Source organism: Cyprinus carpio, chromosome B10 (genome assembly GCF_018340385.1).
Source record: "Cyprinus carpio isolate SPL01 chromosome B10, ASM1834038v1, whole genome shotgun sequence".
Taxonomy (NCBI): Eukaryota; Metazoa; Chordata; class Actinopteri; order Cypriniformes; family Cyprinidae; genus Cyprinus; species Cyprinus carpio.
In genome coordinates this window covers 14,039,319-14,065,938 of record NC_056606.1, presented here as the reverse complement: position 1 = coordinate 14,065,938, position 26,620 = coordinate 14,039,319, and the positions used below count along the sequence as shown (strand labels likewise).

At 38.3% G+C, this 26,620-nt stretch overlaps 2 protein-coding genes across 4 annotated transcripts in view; one reads left to right on the top strand and one right to left on the bottom strand.

The window, feature by feature from the left end:
• The window catches only part of alcama (activated leukocyte cell adhesion molecule a), a 68,395-nt gene extending 67,318 nt beyond the window's left edge, over positions 1 to 1,077 (top strand). The window contains exons 13-15 of one of the 2 annotated variants that reach the window (XM_042732670.1): positions 266 to 292; positions 595 to 709; positions 964 to 1,077. In XM_042732670.1, the coding sequence (XP_042588604.1) occupies positions 266 to 292; positions 595 to 709; positions 964 to 1,054 (233 nt within the window). In that variant the 3' untranslated portion in view covers positions 1,055 to 1,077. The remainder of the gene's footprint in view (positions 1 to 265; positions 293 to 594; positions 710 to 963) is intronic. The other variant, XM_042732671.1, reaches the window with a different exon arrangement.
• A 3,333-nt stretch (positions 1,078 to 4,410) lies between these two features.
• LOC109069904 (E3 ubiquitin-protein ligase CBL-B-like) overlaps positions 4,411 to 26,620 on the bottom strand; it is a 61,641-nt gene continuing 39,431 nt past the window's right edge. Inside the window, exons 6-19 of one of the 2 annotated variants that reach the window (XM_042732668.1) lie at positions 24,318 to 24,439; positions 21,001 to 21,138; positions 19,386 to 19,473; positions 19,166 to 19,297; positions 16,152 to 16,343; positions 13,709 to 13,876; positions 13,259 to 13,621; positions 11,297 to 11,382; positions 8,758 to 8,865; positions 8,613 to 8,677; positions 8,313 to 8,417; positions 7,392 to 7,550; positions 7,162 to 7,284; positions 4,411 to 6,226 (exon numbers count right to left, since the gene is read on the bottom strand). In XM_042732668.1, the coding sequence (XP_042588602.1) occupies positions 5,976 to 6,226; positions 7,162 to 7,284; positions 7,392 to 7,550; positions 8,313 to 8,417; positions 8,613 to 8,677; positions 8,758 to 8,865; positions 11,297 to 11,382; positions 13,259 to 13,621; positions 13,709 to 13,876; positions 16,152 to 16,343; positions 19,166 to 19,297; positions 19,386 to 19,473; positions 21,001 to 21,138; positions 24,318 to 24,439 (2,100 nt within the window). In that variant the 3' untranslated portion in view covers positions 4,411 to 5,975. The remainder of the gene's footprint in view (positions 6,227 to 7,161; positions 7,285 to 7,391; positions 7,551 to 8,312; positions 8,418 to 8,612; positions 8,678 to 8,757; positions 8,866 to 11,296; positions 11,383 to 13,258; positions 13,622 to 13,708; positions 13,877 to 16,151; positions 16,344 to 19,165; positions 19,298 to 19,385; positions 19,474 to 21,000; positions 21,139 to 24,317; positions 24,440 to 26,620) is intronic. The other variant, XM_042732669.1, reaches the window with a different exon arrangement.

Here is a 26,620-nt window from a genome sequence, read left to right as displayed (position 1 = left end):
GGCTTTGGCTCGGGTTTTGTTTGTCTGTGTCAGGGTGCTTGGACTGCTGTCCCTTTTCCTCCTTCTCTCTTTCTGACCACTATTGCATGCTTGTGGTCATCTTCCTTACTAGAATCTGATTGGACAATACTCACTTCTGATTTGAATTGGTTTTGCATCTAAACCACAGTTGGGTGGTGGCTTTTCTTTGCACCAAATTTGTCATAAATGCCAGTTTGATTTAATTTTGCACCCAAAGTTAATTTGATTTTATATCTGATTTCAGTATTTGAGGAGGACACGTCCAAACCAGGTAAGATCATCTGATTTCATTCACTTGAATTTCACTTAAAATGAAGTAAAGGTTAAGATCATGAGTCGCGGAGGGTGTCAAGCATCCTGACATCATGCAAACTCTGTGCCTTCATGTCTTTTAGTTGTTTCTTTTAGCTGAAAAACCTGAAAAATGTCATCTTGAAATTATCCCTGCTTTAATTTTTCTCAAATAGCAGAATGCTGTCAATCAATTTTGATTTCCCAGGATTGCCTTTCCCTGTGAAGAGTCATAATGCTTCAGAAGAACTCATAATGTGTTTGTCTGTCTATCGCATTTAGAGAAAAACGAAGACGGCGCCGAGCAGGCCAAAGTGATTGTGGGTATTGTTGTTGGACTCCTTGTAGTTGCTGCTTTGGTGGGACTCACCTACTGGATCTATATCAAGAAAACAAGGTAAGATGCAACATGACATCGCAAAAATAAGCAGAGTATGAAAAAGCAGAGTATATTTCATCGCCTACGTTTAAATTACAACCTGTGCAGATGAAGTACATATGATTGCAGTAGAAGTCACAGTATCTGCTGTTATACATCATCTTGATTAGTTCAGATTGACAAGAGAAGCAATCGAGCCAGAAATGGTCTAGCTGCAAGAGCTCAGTTTGAAATGTGCTGAAAGATTAATCAAGGTAAAATTGTCCTGTTAGACAAGGCAGCTGGAAGACCGGCGAGAAGGAGGCAGGCACTTCAGAGGAGAGTAAGAAACTGGAGGAGAACAATCATAAAGCAGATGTCTAAAAGAGAAGAGAGCCGTCAAAGAACGAAGAAGGTGAGGATATTTTCGCTTGCAATTTTACAATTTCAAAGCTCAGAGCAGGGTGGAAAATTCACACCTGCCAAAACTGGGTAATACATAATAAAAAATACATACATATATCGATAATTTTATATATATTATATATAAGATTTTTCAGACGTGCGCTCCACTTAACCTCAGCGCCAGGTGCGAGTAAAAAGAGTGTGGAAACGGTCAGGTGATGAGGGAGCTTCAGTAGAACATCAGTCAACTGATGTTGGCAGGCCATATGTCAGTAAAAACAAATTTTCCTTTCCTGACCACCATTATACTGTGCTCTTCATGGGATGATTAGGAGAAGAGTTGTTGAATGAAGTTATTTTTGTTTTCTTTGCGCATGAAAGTATTTTCATAGCTTCATAAAATTACAGTTGAACCCCTGATTTCACATGGACTATTTTACCAATGTCCTTGCTATGTTTCTGGACCTTGACCGTGGTAGTTACCTTGCTGTCTATGCAGGGTCTGAGAGCTCTTGGATTTCATCAAAAATATCTTAATTTCTGTTCCAAAGATGAACGAAGGTCTTACGGGTTTGGAACGACATGACGGTGAATAATTAATGACAGAATTTTCATTTTTTGGGTGAACTATCCAGTTTCCATTTCTCATAAATAGATGAGGAACATTGTGACCTTTCTAATCCTCATGGTCTTATTTTGGTGGCTTAATGTGAGCAGTGGTGGACGAATTACACAAATCAAGTACTTGAATAAAAGTACAGATACGTATAATAAAATATTACTCCAGTGAAAGTAAAAGTACTCCTTTTTCAATTTTACTCGAGTGAAAGTACAAAAGTACTCGATTTTTTTATGTACTTAAGTAAAAAAAAAGTACTGATAGATAGATTTATTTAGCAATTTTATATAGACTACTTAATTTAATTATATATTAGCATATATTTTTTATAATCCTACTGCCAGGGGCGTCATGCACTCATTATTTTTGAGGGGGCATGAGTGCACTGTGACACACAGCAGCCACAACAGCACTTATGTTTTATTTACCTTTTCCTTTTTATTCAAAACATCCCCAAATGCATTAACTATATCATGAAATATCTTGATTCTCACCTTATAGATTATGTTGATCTATAGTGGGCGATGGTCAAAGTAACCTAATAATGTAATCTAATAACTATGCATAAAAACCTATCTGTTTACATAATTAACAGATATGGGTGTTATGCCATAACATTTTTAATATGACTAAGTTTATATTTAATGTGAATTTAACATTCAAAGTTAATGTGAATAAAAATATTGCAAGTTAGGCGACTAATATTTTGTTTTAATGAACCGTTCTATTTAAAAAAAAAATAGTTTTCATTTTTCAGACTATTATATATGGCTTTACAGGGTTACAGCAGCAGAAAGTGAGCAAAGAACATTTATCAAAGAACATTTTCACTGACAGTCTAGTTCAAGCACTCTCAAAAACTCCCATTAAAATCACTGAAGCTATTTACACTATGAAATTAATATCTTACAGATTCGTACACACATTTGCACTTTTTTCTTTTGAAGACAGTTGTGCATGTCTTTCAACTGAATCACGCACGTCACAGCGAGGTGTTAAGACTATCATTACAATGTGATGTAAACAATGTAGAATATTGCAGTAGCTAATAAAGGTGCAATATTGAGTACGCCAACACAATATTTTGATGTCAGGCTATTCTTATCCTCTCTTCTTTTCTAATCACATTCATTGTTTATGTTTGTATACCAGGAATGAACCAGGAAAGAGGCCTTGTCACACTGAATGTGCAGTACTACACACTTCAATCATCTAATTCCAGACATCTGATTGGACAGCGACGCCTCCTTCAGGCTGCTTGAGCGTGTCACGCATCACAGAACGTTTTCAGAATATTTCCTATTCCAAATGAACTTTGTTAAAAAAAAAAGAAAAAAGAAAGAAAATCAGCCACCATGATTCAAAAGTGTAAAAGAGAAAACCACTTGTATTGTAAACTTAGTCTGCACTGAGGACTGCATTTACTTTTAATCGATTCTGACTTTTCTTTTGTGTTCCCAGTGAATGTTCTCGTTTCATGCGCATTGCTAATGTGGTGGGCACAGCTGTTTTGTTCCCCCTCTAGTTAAAAAAAAAAAAAAAAGTAAATTCGCTGTACACTTTTTAGGCCTGTGTAAATACGGGGGAGTGCGTTCACTACTTAACGTTGGGATTATTGAAAAAGTAACGGATAATAATGGATTTTGGGACTACGTATTAATATTGCACAGTCCCTCATCAAAAACTCCTAAGATCGCGGTCGGATGCTGGAAGAACGATGAATTCACTGCTGTTACATCTCTGTTCGCTCATGTTTTATTTATTGGTACCTCTTTATGTCACTGTCCTATGACATCCATGTTATTTCCTCTAGTTAGAAGTGGCTAAGTAGTGAAAACGGGTTTAGAAATTTAGCATAAGATAGGGAGATTTTCTGCTACACCCAGTGGCCTTCAGGTTGCATCGCATGATGGCATAGTTGTAGGGCTCTGAACTCAGCAGAACACGGCCCGCTAGAGTTTAACGTAACAACATAGACGTGATTTGCGTATAGTATAAACAAGCAAACATCCGCTCTTGGTATCAGACTGGGTGGTAGCGACCTTGCATGCAGAGCTTTTATTTTTTTGGTAGGAAGTAAATATAAAAGAATAGCCCCATTATTCTGCCTTAACAGAGAGAGTGAGTATTGGATGGCAAACTTCAGTCAGTATGTTAATGTGAAACTTCACTGTATAGCCTTTCAGTTTTGCACATCCCTCGGACTACAAAATCTTTGCATCTTTTTTTTTTTCTTACACATCATTTTTTGTATCTACGATGTTTGTCAAGTTGACGTCCGACACTGTAGTCTTTAAGGATGGGTTCCGTTCATCATGGTCTGAAGAAGCTGTAAATATGTTTGAATGTCTTGCTTGTGTTTGGCTATTTATAATGTGTGAGAAATGCAAGGTTGGCTGTGCTTCTGCTTAGTCACTAAAGAGACCCTTTTTATTTAAAATGTAACTTTGTCACGCATATTCAGCTTTCACTTTTGTTTTGTCTCCACAAACGAGTGTTTCCAATGTCCATGTTTAGCGTAACCATCTCGCATATTTTGAACCATCAGGTCAGCAGTGAAACCAAAGAGGGTAACCGCAAAAGAAGGCCATAAAGTATTGTAAATACTGACTTTTGTTTTTGTACTTTTGTTGACAATAAAAGTGTACATTTTGAAGTAAGTGTGTTTTTTTTTTCTTTCCCCACTCACAACAATTACAAAAAACACACACGTAGCAGATGTTAATACTGGCTTTTATAAAACTTTTTTTTTTCTCCACAAGAACAGCTCACGGGTTACCAACATTACTGAAAGAAGAAAATAATAATCTCCGAGAAAACTTTTAACAAAGTATAAATTAATTGCACACATCACTGGTTTTAAATGATCCACAAGGCATTTTCCAACAAAGTATAATCTTGTAAAAAGAAGAGGGGGGAAATGAACAGAAACCGTTCCCCTCGTGAACCTGTCGAAGGCCATGTCCTCTTCCACTGGAGGGTCCACTCAGTTCTCAGATTTCAAGTGTAAGATGGAGAGAGAGACCAGTGCAAAAATGAAGTTTCAAGTTCAAGAGAAAACCTGATAGGGAGGAATAACAAACAGCCAGTGGGGGGAAAAAAGGAGTCAAAGTGGTCCAGCTTCACAGAACTCCTAAAAGGCCTTGAATGAAGCGGTTGCTGGAGTTTTCTTCAGTTTGAGGAAATCACTATTACGTCAAACCATTAAAATGACTCATAGATGATATTCTGCATGTTTTTGGTTTGTTTGCCAGGTGCTTATACAAATGGTGCATGCCCAGTTCTTTTTTTTTTTTGCATATCAGGTCAGTGCAAGTGGGCTGAGGGTAACTGAAAAAAAGGGAAGGGGAAGGCTTAGGTGGCTTCTCCTGCACTGCACTCATTTTAAAATAAATAAGGAACCGATGCATTCACCAGGCATTCGGGTTTGTTTTATTTCACGAGTTGACAGGCCCCATTTACAGAAGATGAAACAACCATATCAGCCCTTGCTTGTGAACGCTGGAATGCACGCAGTTGTCAAAGGCGTCCGTTAAGAGTTGATAAAAAGCAGACTAAACTGAAAAAGCGGACAGAAAGAGAACTGTGAACCTGATATTCGATGTCCGTCTCTTTTTCTGCCTCTAACGATCTGATCTGGTTTGTCGTGTTCACGGCGAATTAATGAGATAAAGGAGAAACGGTCACAGCAAGAGCCATTACTGTAAAATTCATGATACCCAAGAGGCCAGGAAGGAGCGGCTGGACGTGGGTAATATGTGTGTGTGTGTGTGTGTGTGTGTGTGTGTGTGTGTGTGTGTGCAGCAGCAGCAGCGGCAGGAAAGGCATGAACAGCCTGCAGACACTGGCAACACAAACAGAAGCGCTCAGAGCTGCTTTCATTTCCGTCCAGCCAATTTGAGAAGTACAAACGTCACTGCTTTGAAGGACGCAGCAAATCCACTCTAAAATGTGGACAGACACCTCCAAGTATGAAAAATTCAATTTGGGTTTCTCTCTTGAACATCCCGAGCTGTAACGACGATGACCTGAGCGCTGCAGATAAGCCACGTCACTGTAAACACAAGGCTTTTTTTGTTTTTTCACAGGATCCCATTGTTACAAAGGCAACCCTCCGTTAGGCTCCTTTTGGCGGAAAAGCACACATTTTCGTCTCATTTGCTGTATGTGCTACACAAAAGCAAGCAGAAGTCAGCCTGCGGTTTGTACGCTCAGAGACAGTCGTAGATAGTTCTGTAGTTCTGATAGTTCTATCGTAGATAGAAATCACTTCGGCACTGGCTACAGGCCCTGTCTGGGGGCGACTAGCGCAAACTCCCGCAAAATGTTCCGTGCCACGTCCACTTTGTTCTGCGCGATCATCAGCGCTCGTTTCACGTCTTCAAACGAGTAGCCCTCCCCCATCAGCTTGGCGATCTTGGCGTCGACGTTCTCCCGGGACGATTCGTGCGGTCTTCTGTGGATGTCTGGTGGGATTATCCTGGGAAGTGGTTTCGGAGGTCTCTCAGGTGCCCTGAAGCAATCTCCGGCCACTGTAAACAGGAAACAAAGAGTGTTTAGTCAAAACGGGCCATTGAGAGTGGATGGTAGCAGGCCGACTAAAAAGACTCTGTACACATTAAAAACCCATTACAGGCTAATAATTAATAATTCATCGAGCGCATTCATCTTGATAATGGCTTCATTTAATAAGCCTGCATGGCTATTATGTATTCAGAACAACACACTGTGCTCACAGCTGTTTTATCATGATATTACATGTATATTTTTGGTTCATTCTAGATGTGCAAGCAATGTTTGTTCTGACCATTAATATTATATCATTTTAAGCATAATGTATAGGAGGCTTGGCTATATTGTGAATATAATAATAAATACACACTTTTTTACAGATTTTAGAATAAGTCTCTTATTCTGCATTTATTCGATCAAATATATAGTAAAAACAGCAAAATTGTAAAATATTATTGCAATTTAAAATAATATTAAATTTTTTTCTATTTTAATATATTTTGAAATGTAATTTAATCTGTGATGGTAAAAGCTGAATTTTCAGCAGCCATTATTCCAGCCTTCAATGTCACATGATCCTTCAGAAATCAATCTAAAATGCTGATTTGCTGCTCAAGAAACATGTCCTATTATGAATGTTAAAAAGAGTTTTTTCCTTCTTTGTGGAAACTGTGATCATTTTTATATTCTTTGATGAACAGAAAGTTGAAAAGAATTTTATTTAAAACAGAAATCTTTTGTAACAATACAAATGTTTTACTGTGAATTTTAATTAGCTTAATGCATCCTTGCTTAAAAAAAAAAAAAAAAATGAATTTCTTCAAAAATAAAAATTAGTGGCCTTAAACCTTTGAACACTAGTGTATATTAAATATAAATTTGAACTGTAAAAAAAAAAAATATTAAGGACACAAACTGTAATTTAAATGTTTGTTTGCCTTTTTCGATTTGGTACCTGAGGTTGGCGGCAGTTGATCATAGTCTTGCGGAGCCTTGAATGGCGTCTTCATGTTGTCCCCGGTTTGTCTCCTCACAGGGGGATTGGGAGCCGAGTTATTTAACTGGTCTATGAAAGTGTCTGTGAATCATACCAATGATCAGATACCAATATGACCCAAATAAAGCAGTATTTGACATTCATACTAGATTCACAGTCACAGATACTGTAAGTGGTATCAGCCTCACCAGGGCTGAGCAGGAAGTGATCATGTCCAGACGAGGGGCGGGCAGGTCTGGGGTAGGGTGAGGAGGAGGAGGGTTCTATGAAACTGTTCCTGATGGGGGGAGGAGGAGGAGGAGGCTGGGACGGAGGAAGAGAGTTGAACGGATCTTCCATTGGAGACGCTGGGAGAACACACACAGAGAAAGAGAGAGAGAGAGAGAGAGAGACATTGAGTCTTTCTACGTGCCTCAGTAATCCCACCTCTCACCAACAGATGGAGTTAAAATATCACTCATGCATATTTATTGTGCTCTAACTCTAAATGACAAGTTTACTCAATTGCCAAGACACATTTTATGAAAACACTGGAAAGACTTTTTAAATAGTACTGTTTTAATGTCCTTTTGATTAAATAAATGCAGCCTTAATGAGCAGAAGAGACTTTAAAAAGAGCATTTTTGAAACTGCAGTATAAATGACTAAATTAAAAGATTTGCAACTCAGAAAAACAGGTTTTTATGAGAAACAAGTCTTTCTTATGGGAAATCGCTCTAATTAATGTTAGTTTCTAAGCAACTGAGAAAAAGCCTTAAAGTTTATTAAGGTGAAGTAACTGAATTAAACTGAAAGGCAATTAATTATATTCAAGAATCAAAGATTAATGGAAGTGAAGGTGAATAAATGTAAAAAAAACAAAAACAAATTAATCTTACGTGTCAGATACGAAGCACTGCACAAACACACCTTACCCACATCATCCAGCTCTTATAACTGAAGCTAATAATAAGATTTAACAACTCAATAATGAATCATGTCTGTGTTGTGGTTCACAGTTCATTTTGTGCTACTCAATGCAAGAGGAAAAGCAAAACAAACCAATAAATTAAATAAACAGTCTGCTAATCAGGCAGCCAATCAGATTGAGGCGCTGCACCATTGGCTACCTTGAGGGGGCAGTAGAATGTCATAGTCTGAGGGTGTCCTGTTGTGGAGGGGGCACTGTGAGGTGTGAGCCACACCCGAAATCAACGAACCAGAGTCAAACCCACCTGAGGGATACAACACAGAGTTCTCTAAAACTTCAATCACCATCGGCCACAACATAAAACAACGTAAACATCAATCCCTAATGCTACAAACACACACAAACTCCCACAATCACACTAAAAGATGGTCATACAGAAAATGAAGATGACAGATGAGAGACGGTGTGTGTACGTGTGTACAAGTGTGTGTTCTCTCACCATGCTCTGGAGGTTTATGTTTCTTTATGTCTGTTGAGAGATCCGACGAGCCGTTTTCTAAAGCCCTTCATGAAGAGAAAACCCATGTAAATGTCGGAAGCACATTGAAAGAGTCATCGCTTCACTATGGTGTGTGTGTGTTTACCTGTTGGGGATGCGGAAGGGGACGGAGACGGGATGTGATGAGGGAATCTGATACTCATCCTCCACTCTGTCTGTCAGACTCCGGTGGCTTATGAAGGGGTTGGTGTGTCTGCAGATCACAAAAAATTTAATTTCACAACACATACAGGAACATGATGCAATCCCATGATGCTTCAGGCATCAGATCAGCCACAGATTGGGTTTTCAGATCACAGTGACACAATTCAGCTCTACACAGAATGTTGCTATACAGTTGGTAAGAAATTTCGTGTGTTTTTTAGACTCTATGGCATTCTGGTCTTTATATAGACTTGTTCCCCCTTTCAGTGCAAATCTGTAGGAGTTTTTTAGCATGTTTTATCATAAATCTGATGGCTTAGAAAAGTAAAAGAACATCTTTCCTCAACAACAGCATGATTTGAGACATCATTCATGTTTGTACCATGGAAAACTTGATACATACTTGAACAACTCCTCAACTCCAAATATGACTTACTGCATTAGCAAATAGTCAAATAAACCGCCTCATGTGCTCCCAAATTACAGCGAAGTGTGGAATAACCATATGTAAATATTTACATTGATGACAGCATTGTAACTGACTCCGCCAGCAAGCTTAGAAAAAAGCTCTTTGACGGGAGACTTGGACGATGTTCTCCGCTTTCATGCTGACTCACTGAAATGATTAGCCAGTTTAATCACGTAATGCTTTAACTTAGAGTCACATGCTGAGCTGAAGTAGGCAAAGACGGCCAATATTTAAGCACCTACAGGGGGGAGAGAGGTTAACTAGCTCTGATTTGGATACAATGGGCGGTTTTCCAGTCAAGTCTGGGGTGCTACCGTGATGTGCCATTAGAGGGCACTTCAGACATTTCTTGTCCCTGTGACGATTAAGAGATTCTTTAAAGAACTTTTTTAAGTGTTTCGAAGTGCTCCTTGTTTCCAAGACATCAAGAGTGTTTATAGATGTACATTTGCCAAGTCTTTAAAGAGAAGCCAACCATAGCAGTGTGAAAACACCTATGAGAGAGAGAGAGAGAGATGACAGGTTCACATGTTTTCCTTTTCTTTGAGGAGGTGGAAAGTGATCTCAACAGTTCCAAGACGTTGGTGTATGTGTGTGTTTCTGTACAGTAAACGAATGCTGGTAAGCGTGATGCTCGTCACAAAGAACCCAGTGTGCCCCGAATCCAGTAGAAAAGCCTTACTATGCTTACTAACAATACAATGATCTCAGCTTCTATAAACACATCACTGACTACCGATGCAGCTCTATGGACAGATACACCACATAGACACACAACACTATTCTTCTGTGCTCCAAACAACAACCATTGTGGTTTCCAGAGCCTCTCGGTTTCATTTGTCAAACCGGTGACAGAAACACAGTTTTTCTTGTAGCAGGAACTGCTGAGAGGAGCACAACGGTGTTGCATGAATGAAGCTATTAACATTGACAACCAACCCAATGACTAGGGTGCTATGGGTGATAGTCAGGGCATTGCTAAGGCATTTAGAGTGTTTCTAGAACTCTTTATAAATTATGGTTCTGCTAACGTGATCTGAGTGGTTTTTAACATGTTCCGTGACTTTGCAGTTTCTCAAAGCAAAGTCAAATCACATTCAAATGAGAATGTTTGGTAATTTTATAATTAGCCTGAAAAGTATAGGTCCATTCGCTTGGAAAAGAAAGTGCGCACCTCTCCTGAACAAGCAGCATAGTTTGAAGTATCATTTGTATCTGTAGCACAAAAGCAGCACAAGCTTAGTGATAAAGTTTACTATGTTAATCACTTCTTCTTATCTAATCATAATAATAACAACAAAAATCCAGCAGTCTGAGTGCAATATAAAGTAAAGAAAGAGCATAATGTTTGTGACAGAAGGCAAAATGAGGCTTGCTGCTTGGAGTGTAACCTCTCATAGGCTGGTTCTGCTTAATTCCCTCAAAAGCCCCACAGGAAGTCCATCACTGCTGGATCTATGTGTGTGTGTGCCTTTATGTTTGTTTAAAGAGCACATGCTCTCCGGATCCTGGTGCTCTTGCATAATTGGTGCACATGTGTCCAAATACTGATGTCTGTATATGTGTGTGTTGTTCTGACAGAGCTCTAGAGATATACAGGATGCAGCTTGTGCACACGATCCCTGGATCACATTAACACATTTATTAATTCCACTTTATCTTTTTGCAAGAAAGCAATAATTTAGTCATAGAACATCACAAAAGCAAATCAAAGAGCAAAGCAGGAAAAGACGCTATGGATCAGCGTCAAAAGATCAGCAATTCCACAGAAAAACACAGTGCTTGAGAGTAGCAAACAGGTGATTTGTAATCATTTGAACGTGATATGAGTGAACTGGGCAGAGTAAACACGGTTGTTTGTTTGTTGAGGCTCACTTCAGAATACAGAAAGACAGATTGGGCTGCTTTAGAGCGATTATGATCAACATGCACACAATGAACAAGAGCTGCAGCAGGGCTCCGGGGATGGGAGTGGCAACTGTGTGTGTGTGTGTGTGTGTGTGGCGCTTACCTCTGGTTGTGGTCCACAAGGGGAGGGGAGTGACGCAGAGGGGGGACATCGTACTCATCACCAGGTAACAGACCGTTGATGAAAGACTGCAGAGAAATACAAACAAACATGCAATGATAAAATAATACAGCCAAGCCATTTTTGATTACACAGTTTTAGATAAGCAACCATGCATATAAATATATACATACAGTAAATATCCATATGGGACAGAATGAATAGATCCATATTGGATGAATACAGTATCCATTTGAACAGATCAATAATGGATGGAAAAAGGATCCAGATGGATGGATGGTACAGACAGATTATAGATAGAAAAATGGATGGACAGACAGGAGGATGCATGGATAGATGGATGGAAAGATGGATGGATGGATTGGACAGGCAGATTATAGATAGAAAAATGGATGGACAGACAGATGAATAGAAAAACAGAACAAAGGATGGATGGATGGATGGATGGATGGATGGATGGATGGATGGATGGATGGATGGATGGATGGATGGATGGATGGATGGATGGATGGATGGATGGATGGATGGATGGACTGACAGATTATAGATAGAAAAATGGATGGACAGACAGATGAATGGAAAAACAGAACAAAGGAAGGATGGATGGATGGATGGATGGATGCACAGATGAATAGACAAAATTATTTAATAAATTACTCACAGATTATAGATAGAAAAATGGATGGACAGACAGATGTATGGAAAAACAGAACAAGGATAGATGGATGGATATGGAGGGATGAATATATTGGACAGACAGATTATAGATAGAAACGGATGAACAGATGGATGGAAAATGAATGGATGGACTGATTATAGATTGAACGATGGATAGATAGGTACAGAAGGAGGGAAAGATGAATGGATAATTAATTTGACAAATGAAACAGTAATATTTTATCATAAATATTCTATATACTTGTCAGTGCTAGATAGATAGATGCAGTAGATCTGAGAAAACAATATTTTTTCCTGCAGAATATCCTGTAAATGTGTCTCGTGAATAAACCAGAAGGATCTTCTAGACCTCCATCATGGAGTTCTAGAAGCCTCTGATGTCTGAGTCGGTTTATTTCACAAATCAAGAGCAGCGTGTAATGCAGCGCACTAGCTGTGGCCTGCAGGCGGTGGGCTGAACAGAGCTGTGTGAGCTTGTGACGGGAGAACAGGGGCCAAACTCTCTGTGCCCACACTGTGACACTAAATTAATCCATACACTGACATGCCAACCCGGGACAGAGAGAGAGAGAGAGAATTTTACAGTCAATTGATGGTTACATATAATTGCATGCTGCAAACCTTAGTAGAACAAAAAGATCAAAAAGATCCACATCTACTTCAAACAACCGAAAACATCTCAGAGACATTCTTAGTTTCCAAAAGGGCTTTAATGAGAGACCCACTACAGTTTTGCAACCAAATATTTAACTCTCTCCAATCCCCCTCACAGAACACGTTTATTTAACCCATAATCTATAAACTCTCAGCGAGCCACGAATGTGTGCGTGTTTTGCATTTTGGTACATTAACTCAGATATATGCAAAAACACATGGTGGGGTGGGAGGGTTAACTGCTGGAATCATGAAAGGCTCTGAATGCTTTTTAAATACCTTTTTTTTAATGCCAGGGCCAGAAGCACTACACACACAGAATTTCACAGCATTGCTTTACTGTGAACATCGTCACTGTTGCTTAGTAACAGCCATGAGCAAAAAGTGAATATTTATGGCTTAGAATAGGCATGTAAGGGCTTGTGAATGAGTACAGAAGGTTCTAGGTGATTTCAAAGCACAATGTCCGGTCATTTTTCTGCTCTAATCTCATGTTCTTGACTCCGCTTATCAAAGAAGGACATTCCAGCCCTAATATAAAGTGTCGCTCCCCATAACGAGCGTGTGAATGTGATCTGCATGATACAGAAGGAATGTGTGTGCATTCCTAACCTTACTACACTCTGACTGCACGTTCAGTCTGTGGCTGGTCCGGTTTAACCCCAAATCTGCACCAGAGCAGCTGAGGGGTCTCCCGTTGATGTGCGCAGGGGCAGCGTGGGCGAGTTTGGGGGAGCGGTCTGCAGCAGACGTCCTGCAATCTGACAAGGCAGTGCTGTCTTTAGGGCTCCAGGCCTCCAGGGGTGCTCTGGGGTCTCTTGGAAGGCCAGACGATGAGGTGACCAGCCAGGCAGCCCGGCCTTCTTGAGGGATATGAGGTGGGCGTTCTGGCGGAGGTGGGGGAGGGGGATCTCTCTGTGGAGGTGGAGGGGCAGGAAGGGGTTTGTCCTGTTTTCTGGACATGCCTGGAGATGACTACAAAGCAAAAACAGAAATCTGAAACATAAGGAAAGTAAATGGAGGAAAATCTAAAAATGTATCGTGATTGAAAACAAATGATACCTTGGGTGAGCCTGTGGGGCTAGGAGCGGGAGAACGTATGAGATCCAGGCGGGGTGGTACGGGTGGAATGTTCAAGTGTGGACCCATGTGATCTGCAGCGGTTTTCCGGCGTTCACACACAGGGGATGAGTTTGGAGACATTATTGGTGAGTTCTGGATCTCCATGGACTACGCAAAGAAAGAGTGAAACACTGATGATGATCTATGCAATATTTAGTAGCATTTGCAAAGACAAGCATCATTATTATATTCATCAGACTCAGACTGAACTTGAGACCTTGGGACAATCAGAAATAAGTGGGCTAGATCAGTGGTTCTCTACCTTTTTGACTCCCCCATTGTCAAAGGCAACATTCAAAAGCCTACAGATATTCTGCAATAACAAAGCTGCTAATTTTTTAAGTTTTTTTTTTTTAAATGTGAAAATATATCAAATAATTAAATAAAATTATATATATAAAAAAAACACATTTTTTTAAATATATCTTTCACTCACAAATAGCAACTTATACCTGTTTTTAAGAGCTTGTCATAACTAGAGAAACATATTTTCATTACAGAAATGTCCATGATTTTTTAATCTTTAATTAAAATATTTTATTTTCTAAAATAACGCTTCCTCATATCCAGATTTTCCAAAACGATGGGAATCCTGGTTCTTAAAATTACAGTTTTTGAGGGAACAAATTAAAATAAATAAATACCCACATCTGATTTAGCTTAAAGTATTTTAAAGCTTACAGTATTTTTTTTCTTATTTTAAATCATTTGAAGCCATTTTAAAGCCCCTTTGGAAGTTTGCTAATGCACCCTTGTGGGTTCCAGTCTCAGTCTCAGGACCTATAATCCACCTAGCAACCACCAAGAACACTCTAGCAACCAGATAAAAACATTTAAATCACCTTAGAGACCACATAGCAACAGCATGGCAGTCATCCACAACATCCTAAAATCATGTTTCACACAATGTTTTACACAATCAAGCTGCACTCAAGTTGATTAAGATAAAATGCTTCTAACAAACAAGACAACGAGAAGAACAATGACAAACTCTTTATAACCATCATCATGATTGCGTACAAAGTTATCCTAATAGCCTATTACCTCCATGAATTGCTTTGGGCAGGTTAGGGTATTCAACTTCCTAATCAACTAATAGCCTCATTAGCATATCCATGAATAGAGCAATTGCAGCTGGCCAGCTTTTGTCCATGGTGTAGAAAAATATTTATAGAGGGGGAAAGAGCTGCTAATTAAATTTTCTGAGAAACGATACAGGAAATGAAAGGTGAATAATGTGCATTACTCTTAGTACAAACTAGTTCTCACCCACTAGGAGGCCAATATCCTCTACAAGTTCTCTTGCAAGGGCATTATGGGGAGAAGAAAAAAACTAATATCTCCCATTTCTATTTAAAAAACGTTCCTGCCAGAAGGTGCCCTCTATTGCTCTGTAAGCTCTACCATTTAATGAATCTACTCAGCGAAGCTGCGGAGGTTGTGTCCTCGTGAGGCAGGTTCCGACAGGTTTTTTTTTTTCTAATAAAAGAGACTGACATTTATGCTGGTGGAGAGCAGGAGGCTCTTGCACCTATATAAAAGCAGGATATAGGCCTCTTTGAAGTCCAGTGAAGAATGAGATTGAAACAGCTAGAAAAAAGAAGATTGGTCGTGGAATGACAACAGTGATGAATGCAATCTTATCTACTGAGCAGGTTTGGGCAGAAACAAACTTGTAAACCTATAATAACAAACCAACAGACCTATGATAAAGTCAACATGAAATTCATTCGAAACCAATTTTGCTTACATAATGCGACATATTCCAGAAACAAACAAAAAATTTGTCTGGAATTAATTTTATCTATCAGTATTTGACTGAGCCTTGAAAAGGGCATTACATACAAGAATAGATGGGACGGACTGAAAAATAAAAGGGCTTGGTGACATTATCCAAAAAAAAGGAAGGTGAACAAGTTATTAAATGTATATAAAATACTACATAGATGAGCATTTAAAAAAAATCTTTTTAATAACATGCCCTGATGAATTTAAAATAAGTCCATGAACAAATCTTCACTGTACATAACCAATATGAATATTACATAATTAATATAAATTAACATTCAGTACAAATATACTACTACCCGAAAATTTGGGGTTAATAAGAAATGAATACTTTTAATCATGTGACACTAAAGACTGCAGTAATGAGACTGAAGAAAATTCTGCTTTACCATCACAGGAATAACATTTTAAAATATATTTAATACATAAAATATCTTAATTTAAAATGTAATAATAATTTACAATATTGCTGTTTTTGCTGTATTTTTGAGCAAATAAATGCAGCATTGAGCATAAGAGATTATCTTATCTTATCGACCCCAAACATTTAACAGTAGGTACCAGTAAGCAAATAGGTTCGATTTTGATATTTTACCTTCCGGATATGGTCTATAACCAGCGATTCCTCTCTGTCATCGTCATCATCCAGGTCCAGCATGGGGGAGCTGAAGTGGTCCAGGAGGAAGCACTTGGCCCCTTCATTGCGTGGGTCAAAAGGATCAACAATGATGGGCTCCGTGCCTTTGATCTCACAGCGACAGAACGGGCAACCCTGACCATCAGAATCCTGCAGAAAAGAGTCAAAGACACACTGAGTGAACTTTAAAACACTAACACACACACAAACATTTGTAGAAGTCCAGAAAACCGCCTCTCACTCGAAACAGACAAGAGCACATGCACACAGCATAGTACCTCCGGTAAACTCGACTCCAATGGTTCTGGGCTGCTTATTTGTATAGTGCTGTAAACACTGACAGACTGTTGTGGAAATATGCCTCGGCCATGAGGAAGCTTTTTACTGGCAGGATCTGAAGAGCCATGCTTGATTACAAACAGCTGGAACGCACATGCAACCCCCTCAAGCCGGGTACCGAATTTCTTTTTTTGTGATTTAGGAAACAGCAGAGTAAGAGAGACGCACACACAGGCAGGAAAGTTGTTCATGTCGCACAGCTCTGTACGGCCTGGAGACAGCTTACACATGGCAAAATGAAAAACAATCATCTTTCATTTCCTCCATTAAACTCAGAGAATCAAAGTGTGTCGATATTTACAAGAACAAAAGATGATCATGGCTGCCATCTGGATGAGGGGTCGCTGAAAAGACATCAAAGCCTCATTTGAAACCTTATCCTAATTAGAGCCCTTAAACGGAGAAAAGAAAAAGCACCCGAACTCACTTGGCTTAAAACAAGGCCATTAAAAATGAAAGGAGAGTGAGATTTCTAAGGGATAGTCACCATACAGACTTTCCTGCTGTGTGTTTCATAAACTTACTGGAAAAATAGCAATGAATATTAATGCCTCTGCCAGATAGGGGGTGAGATGACACTTCTCTAGTCTCTCAACCGGTTCAATGGTTTATTTAACGGTTAGGTCTCTTTTATAGGCAGGTGACAAGTTAAAAGGGATACCACTTTGGCTGTTCTAGAAGGTGAGTGGATGAGCAACAGCAGAGGAGATTTTAAAAAGCCACACAGCACTAATATTATGTCTCTTGCTGTCCAAAAATGAACTTGTGATGGACTGCAGCTGAGGCTTTTTAGATGCCATTTTAGATCTGTGTGATAATGTGTGTTCAGTGACAATTCTGTCATGAGTCATGACACCCTTCTTCACACATTCTTACACTTAAATGTGGTACAAACACAAGCAAGTACTTGCATCTAAACTTCAAGTAGCACATTATGCTACACATTCGACAACCGGAAAGTCAACAAACACTTTGCTTAGTTCTGAGCTGCTGAGTCTACTGTTTCATCAGAGACAGCTAAAATAATTAGTTTTTAGTAAACTTTTTCTAGTTTTTGTTCTGAAATGTTTCACTTGAAAAATGTTTTTGTGCTATATTTCTGTTAAAATAAATGGAACTTAGGTTTGACATTTTCTTATTTAAGGCAGTGACATTCATACATTTGTAAGTGTCAAAATTATTTTTAGGGGCATTTGTACTGTTTCAGTGAAGTGCTCTTCTGAATTGAATAACCTTGAGTGTTTCACTTCAACTTTAATGCAGTAAAGAACACAGGTTCATGATCAATAAGCGCAAATCTGATCTCCAGCCTCTCAGAAGCCCAGATGGTAACAGATCCATGTGCAGCTGAGTGTAAACTACTGCAACCAATAGAACAAACATCATGAAACATTACAATAATACTGCTTTTTTCTTCAATTGTTGAGTGATACAATGATGAATGATAGGAATCAGCACATTTTGCTGGCCTGATTTGATCCTGCTTCACCTACATGCATCTGGTTGAGGCATCCGAGTTTAGCTGACCCTACTGTGGCCCTGAAATATTTGTTTATCGTTAGAGAAACTCTGATGCTCAGACAACACCCTGATCTGAACATTTCTGGCAATTCGGCCGGTACTTAAATTGTAAACACATACACACTTTAACCCACATGTCTAACATCACCCATGTAAACATCCTCAATCACAATCATGCACTGACACACAGAAACACACACCCAGAAGATAAATGCAACCAGACCGGACACATTTCCCGCCCTATTTGCCTTTCCTTCACCTGCCCACTGTGGTGCCACTTGCATTTGTGATCAGGACAAACGCAAGGGCGATGGAGAGACAGATTACCTGCTGTTCGTTCCCCTCTGAGCCCTGATGATGCTCAGTATTCAGGTCATAGCATGCCATTAAAGCACTTCTAACTAGATGCATTAGCTGAGCACTGGGCATCACTGAAGCGTTTATATGTGATGCAAAGAGTTTCATCACAGCAGATGAAAATAAGACATGTTTATTAATGCATGAACGCAGCTGTGCACGAGTGGTGTGGTGGTGGCACACACGTGTAATGTTAAGCTGTTTTAGCATTAGCAATCCAGTAGAGTGTGACTACATGAATAATGCTTATTAAAAAACAAACACATTATAGTACTTTGGAACCACAATTTTTTTTTACCATATGAAAATTCATCATAAAAATAAAATTAAATACAAATTAAATATAACAAATTCATAAATATGATTAACTAACAAAAAAATATTATATATGAAATAGTTTGAAAAACAATCCTAGCAATAACTATTTTCACATTTTCTAAATAATAGAATTTGTAAAGTATTGTCTAAGATTATGACTGTAACACAGTTGTCTTGTCATCTCTACTAGTTTTTCAATTTTTCCCAAAAACATTACTATACTGAGTTACGAAGTGACATCGGTGCCATTAAAGAGCATGCTTGAGATTAAATATGAAATAAAATGTTTAAAGAAATTTAAAGATATTAAAAATGTGGGATCCAACTTATTCATTACATTCACAAAAAAATTACAACACTGTCATGTGAGACTGCTGGACACTGATAGTGGACAAATTAAATACACTACTAAACTATAAAAACACCTTTATACATACCTGCCATGATGTCAAACAGGAAGTGCACATAAGGTGACCACATGGCTCTATCTTTACATCTTTATCGTTTTCGGCACAGATCTTGCACAGCTGAAACGTGGAGCCCATTTCACAGTACAACTCATACTGCTCCTGAAAAGACCGAGATAAAAAATACCATGAAAAAGATAATATACAAAATCTGACATACAGTCTACCTAATTGTGCATTGGTCGCTAACCTGTGTGACCTTAATGTGGTCTTGTGGGGTGGGTTCACACAGGCCTGTGAGATCTGGGTTATAACTGCGCCCGTCTGGAAACAGATAACTACAGATGGAGAGAAAAACAGCAGAAAGAGAACGAGGTTAAGAGACTTGTCCTCATGTGCAGCTGACTCTGTGGCATCTCCATTAGCAGTGCTGTGAAAGTGGGGCACCTCCCCAGCCCATCCAATCACAGCCAATGTCTGAACCGCTGCACTTACAGCAGGGATCAAACCTTTCGACTGGGCCAATCAGATGAGAGAGAAACGTCCAGACAAAATCTGCAGTTTTTTCTGCATTTTCTGGGCTGGAAAGAATTCAGCAGAATTGTTTTATGCATGAAAAATGTGTTAATTAGAGCTGACAGCAGTTATTAATAGCTGAAAGCATAATCAAATTATCTATAAAAAAAAAAAAAAAAAACATACCTACAGATTCCAAACAAATTAAATGACAGGTGTTTAAATTCTGTAGAAATTAGTTTCTCATCCATTAACAATATTACTATGCTCTTTTTCTGTTTATAAACTAGCATTGTGCAAGCATATCAGATTCATTATCTGAACGGAATTGGCGACCAAGATATAGCTCAGATGGTGTGAGATTAGCATGTGGTGCTGGGCCGGGCAAACAGAGCCACAAACCAGTGATGTGATGTGGTTCAGAGACAGCTGACACAGCAACGGTGACAGCTACATGCAGCTAAACCAGTAAGTGACGCCCTAAACAGACATGCCAGTAAGACACCTGCCAACAAAGAGAAAGGGGGGACAGAGTGTGTGTGTGTGTGTGTGTGTGTGTGTGTGTGTTTGCTTGTTTGTTTACAATAGAGACTGCCAGTTTATCAGAACATACTGAGCCAATAGGGTGCTTCACATAAGAACTACGGGAATTGATTCCAGGAACATGGGACAAAATGAGCAGATCTGGACACAAGGGGACCAGAACCCCATCTTTGGCCACTCAAACAAACTTAAGTTAGTTAATATTAAAATATGCACCACTGCTGATTACTTACATTTATGTAGAAAAATCCAGTACACACAATACAATTCACATTGTTTCAAAGCAGCTTTGCAGAAAATCATGATGTTATTGTTAATAGTATTGTTAATAGTATCTTAATAGCTTTAAGCATTATAGTTGCTTCAAGCAGATCAGAGCTAGACGATAATATAATTTGCAAGCAATCAAGCAGCTGAGATTTGCTTATTTTGCGTATATTTCAGCCTTCAAAAGTATACTGTACATACAGTATGTGGATAAAGTTGAACATGCTTATATATCTAACTTTACATAATTCACTTGTCTTCAGCCCCACTGTTTAGACATTAAATCAAAGAAAGATCAAAGACTAAAAAAGTAAAATGCGAACCTACATTTGACTGAAACAGAATGAGAGTATTTGCAAGTGACTGAGATAGTGGGCGTTTAGTAGAGCAGAATGATTTAGTTTAATAGTTTCTTAATGGAGGGAGGACTGGCACTGGAACCTAAAACGCCCACATGAAAATCATAACTCAACATGCAGCAACCACTTGGCCAAAACTATGACGTTTATTTAACAGTTTAATCTGTCTGAGAAACTCACAAGCCTTCTCTGCATCCGTCGATGAGCGCCTGGAACAGTGGCTTGTTATGTGGGATGGTCTGCAGGATGTTGCCATCACTAGTGACGTAGCCAATGGCCCACTGTCCTAACCGCGTACAGCTCAGCCTGAAGATGTAGCTGAGGATAGAGAGAGAGAAACCAACTGTAAAAAACCATAACAGCTGACACATTACTAAAAACAGCAAAGCACAAATGAGGTTATGTAAATTTAACACTTTGTTTGCTTATCGTTTGCATGAAAGCAATAGGCTTGGGTCCATTATATTAAAGAAAACATTTATTTGGGTAGAAACTGAAAACAAAAGCCCATAAGTTTTGATATCATAACTGCAATTATGAAATAATCGAAGGCTACGGAAAACAAAGAAGAGAAAAACAAAACCATATGGATGATATTTACATCTGCATGCACCTTTACTAAGAGCTTTTACTAAGAGGAAAAGCACATCTTTGGAGTTATTCAAAGACGGCTCTTGGTTATGCAACTGCTGAACAACAAATTCATCCAGGATTAAGAGACCAGCTAGTACCAGACTGAACCTTTCCATTCAATATCCCACAGCATCAGGGTGGCACTCAGGAAAAATGGGCTAAAAACTGGCTGACACAGGAATGGAAGGGGAACATTTCTCAGCAGGAGGTGGAAATGTTTATAAAAGTGTCTTGCAGAATTTAATTTGCAATGATAAATGCTATTTCCTCATGTAATGTCAGACAAAAATGTGCAAATGAGATGGCTCAGACAAAGGTAGCAATGCCAAAATAAGAAAATTCGATGAGGTAAATGCAACATTGCAACAAAAGTGACATTTTGCCATGTTTGAGAAATCAGAACACACACACACACTGATTCATCACGGGAAAAGGTCATGGCCTGATATAAGGGATTGTTGCAGGATTTCTTGATTACATTAGAGTTATTTCTAATGCAGCTGCTAGGGATGAATGGAGCTCTCTGTGTTAAATGTGATTAATCCCATAATGCTCAACTGTGTTGCTTTCACACTGGACATGGCTCTTTATTTGCACAGGGGGGAAAAAATCATACAGTCTCGACACTAACTCTTGTTAACACTCTTTCAACTCAACTCTCTGCCAATTACTCCATCTCTCTGTCAGTCACTCTCTCTCCTCTCTATTTTGTTTAATATGAAAGCTGCTACAGTACCTTTTTCTTTCATGCTTTCAAAATTTACTATTAGCATACTGTCTTATTTGACACTTTTCATTTATAGGATAGGCAAATGCAGTAACTACACAAACACTGAAACTGAAAAAAAACTTCAAAGACTTTTTAAATTGATTTGATATCTTTGAAATCTGACCATAGTTGAACCAAAACCCTCTGTCACAGGACAGATCATAGTCTAAGAGACTCGTTTTTAGTCCTAATTCGATTTGGACAAAAATGCCCATGCTATTAGAATGAATGGGGACTGAAGCTTTGAAGTGGAAAAAAAAGGTATGAAAAATTACCATTTAAATATCTTTAAAGTGATCCATATGACTTACATTATAGGACTTCTGAAGTCATGTGATGCTTTGTGTGAGAAACAACTAAATTCAAGTCATTTTCAGTGAAATTTTCTCCTCCAGTGAGCTGTTAACCACCGACATTACCGGATCATTGACTCCAGTGACACGAAAAATCAGTTCAATTCATTGAACAATTATTTAGAAGGGTTTTGTGAACTGGATCAAGCAATTCATTAAAAAAAAAAATGAGTGAAAAGAATGATTCAATAATGAATTGTATATTGAACTTTTGCTCATAAATTGGACATTAAACTAATGAACTGAATAGGCTTGATCGATGAATAAACCATTCAGACAACATTTGTCAACTGGGTCAAAAGATTTGTTAATGAATCACAAATGAACAAATCATCATGAAGCAATTATAAAGCAATAAAGAAATTTATTAAAAAAGACACACATCAAAAATATGATTTGTTCCAATATATAAAACATTAAACTCATGAACTTGAATCAGTTTGATTCATGATATTCACTGAGAAAAAAATGAGTAAACAAAAAGATTTGTTCAAGAATCAAACATTACAACTTCTCTCATGAACATGCCAAGAAAACAGAAATCAAGGATTGCGGTAAATAATGACTTGAATTTCTGTATGTTCATCACACAATCCTATCATATGACTTCAGAAAACCAATTTTACCATATTTTTTGTCATTTTGGAGCTTAACAACCCCAGCCCTCATTTACTTTCATACAAAAAGAGTATTCTTCAAAAATGGACTTCCAGTCATCAGTTTTTGTTTTCTGGGATAATTCAATCCCACAGCATGATATGGGCAGACAGATCCTGGTAGGCTGAGAGCGCAATATGGATGTCAAGAGAGAAGGAACTAGGAAATGATTGTCATGGAAAACAAGCCAAGTCACCAACACCCTCAGAGTCATCGCACACAAACAGATCACAAAAAGCTCCGAGCTGCTGTGACCACTGAGGCAGCGAGTGTGTGTTTCCGCACTAATGAGCCCTGCCTCTCGTGTCACACTGCCCTGATATAAACAGACATGAAAAAATGCTAGATTTTGCCAGGTGATGGTTACGGGTAAACGCTCAGCGTGAAACTCATATAGTCCCCTTGGTTGCCGCCATGACCTTCTCGAACTGCACACACACACACAGCTGCTGCTCCTCTTCAGTAGATTGGTATTTGCATACAGTTCTGCTTGACCACCCACCGTCCTCGACTTCCTTCTGTTTGTTCAGCCACATCTCTCCAACCCACAACAGCGCTTTAAAACGGCCCATCTTCCTGGTGAAAATCAAACAGTGGGAATCCATTCCCATAAAGTTTCTTATTTTATGGCCTCGTTATTATCTTGCTGTTGCGTTAAAGACTCTAACCAGTGTGTAATCGTGCCTGCCGTCTGGCTCTGGACCTCGAGTTGTTTTAGCGCAGATGCGATGCTGTTTCTCTAATCAGCTAATCCAAACAGACTGGATTTAACTACCTCTGTCTCCCTATGGCACTGTCCGGCACCCTTAGCGTACTATCTAGGCTGCCAACGCAAAGGTCAGGGGTTCATTTCCACGTTACACTAATCCTAGCTGCTAGACCAGCACATGCTAAATGACAAACAAGAGAGCAGAAGCACAGACAAAGAGCCTCCTGTAATAAGCTAACATCTCCGCCTCGCCCACTTTCCCATGCAAGCAGGGTCGCCTGCCAGACTGGAGAAAAACAGCTGGCTGGCCCGGCGCACCACGCAGCAGATGGTACGTCTATTAAAGCCACCCAGTTGTACACAGACTAGTCTGTACCTGCCAGGTTTGTTGATGTACTTCTGCAGACGTGCCTTCACTTCATCGTATGTCAGAAAGGCCATGTAGCCCGGGTGCGTGACTGCCAGGAAATTCCAGTTCCTCAGGATTGAGCCCCACGGCTACAGGAAAGAGAAATAAATTAGAGAGAAAGGTAGTGAGTTTAGGAAGCACGTAATCTTTGATACTGCAAAACTGCTCAAAAAACAGAAGTCAGACTGGAGTGCGCCAGCATACAGTACACTGCATTTTTACCATCCCTGACCTTTCAGAAGATTACATTGACAAGGCTGTAACACACCAACTAAAACAAGTACACAACTGTTCCTTGTAGTTGGATTTACAACAATCCACAAAAAATTAACACTTAAGTCACAGATAAAAATGCATGATATAATTATAATTACATTGAGTGTTTTTACACTATTTATTTTCTTGAAACACAGCACTAACGCATGTTTCAAACTAAACATTAGGCAAAAAAGTGTTTTAAATTAAAAAATAATAAATGTGCTGTTTAAAATGTCAACAAAGCATGGACGATTGTTGCATAAAGCTAAAATAAATAACTAAAAAAAAAAACAAGTATTTGGATGCTTTCTGGTTGTCAGAGGTTCATTGGACATGGCTACAGTTAATGCAAAATGGTTTTAGGGAAGTGGCTTCATCTACTTAAATTCAAAAGAAAATGGAAGTTAATGTAGTTCTAAGAAGAGATCGACTATAATTTCTTTGCAGATGCAGTTTGTTTTGAATTGTATTATCTAAAGCAGGTTTTTTTTCATTGTAACAACTCCCAAATATGATGACCTGCTGCCTAAAATATAAAAAAATCTATATTTTTTAATGTATAAAGGTCTGTTTATACTGCATGACAAAAATATGTGATCATTTAAAGATATTTTATTAAAATTAAACAAACAGATGTAGTTTGTTTTGAATTGTATTATCTAAAGCAGGGTTTTTTTTTCATTGTAACAAACTCCCAAATATGATGACCTGCTGCCTAAAATATAAAAAAAAAAATCTATATTTTTTAATGTATAAAAGGTCTGTTTATACTGCATGATAAATAATTAGCTTTTATACCGTCACTGCATTAAAGCCAAGTTAATAAAGAGTAGTTTGTTTTGAGTATTGCAGGGTTTTTTGATTGAATTGTATTATCTAAATAAAGCAGGGTTTTTTATTTTATTAAAAAATAAACAACAGATTGTAACAACTCCCAACTCCAAATATGATGACCTGCTGCCTAAAAATATAAAAAAATCTATATTTTTTAATGTATAAAGGTCTGTTTATACTGCATGACAAAAATATGTGATCATTTAAAGATATTTTATTAAAATTAAACAAACAGATGTAGTTTGTTTTGAATGATATTATCTAAAGCAGGGTTTTTTCATTGTAACAACTCCCAAATATGATGACCTGCTGCCTAAAATATAAAAAAATCTATATTTTTTAATGTATAAAGGTCTGTTTATACTGCGTGACAAAAATATGTGATCTGTAAAGATCATTTAAAGATGTAGTTTGTTTGAATTTGTATTATCTAAATTTTTTTCATTGTAACAACTCCAAATATTGATCCAAGTTAATAAAATATATGAGAAACATTTACTTTTTATTAGTTAATTCCCCCAATATCTCTTAAATATAATTAAAGCCAAGTTAATAAAATATATGAGAAACATTTACTTTTTATTAGTTAATTCCCCCAATATCTCTTAATGTTAGATAAAAAAAAAACAATAGAAAGTTTTTCGATTTAAATAATTAAATTTGAAATATTTACTTATTATGCACATAATATATTACGCTAACACATTCATTCTGATAACCCTAAAAACATTTTTATTACACATTTTCAGTAAATCTCCTAGTACCACTTAATGGCCCTTGGTCTGCAATTTGAAAAGACAATGACAAGAGTGACTTAAAGGCCTGATACTTTTTGTGTCTTTGTACATTCTTAAATAAACTCATCTTGACATGTCAGAACTAAATAAAAAGCAGATGTGACTCTCGGTACTGTGGAAAAAAAAACCCATCCGTTTCCTCTTTCCCATACAAGCATAACCCATCCAGACTTAAGCAATTCCCAAAAATCTGCAGCAGGGCTACAAAGGGACAGAGTTTTGGATGTTCAAATGAGCAGGGTGTAGTTTTGTTGGCTTTGGCTGTAAGGTAGCGGGGGTCATGTGCGGTGATTCAGCCAAGCAAGGTCACGATTAGAAGCTCAGCGTGAGATAAAAACTCCATATTGCTCACTGATTGACTCACACGCATAAACAAATCCA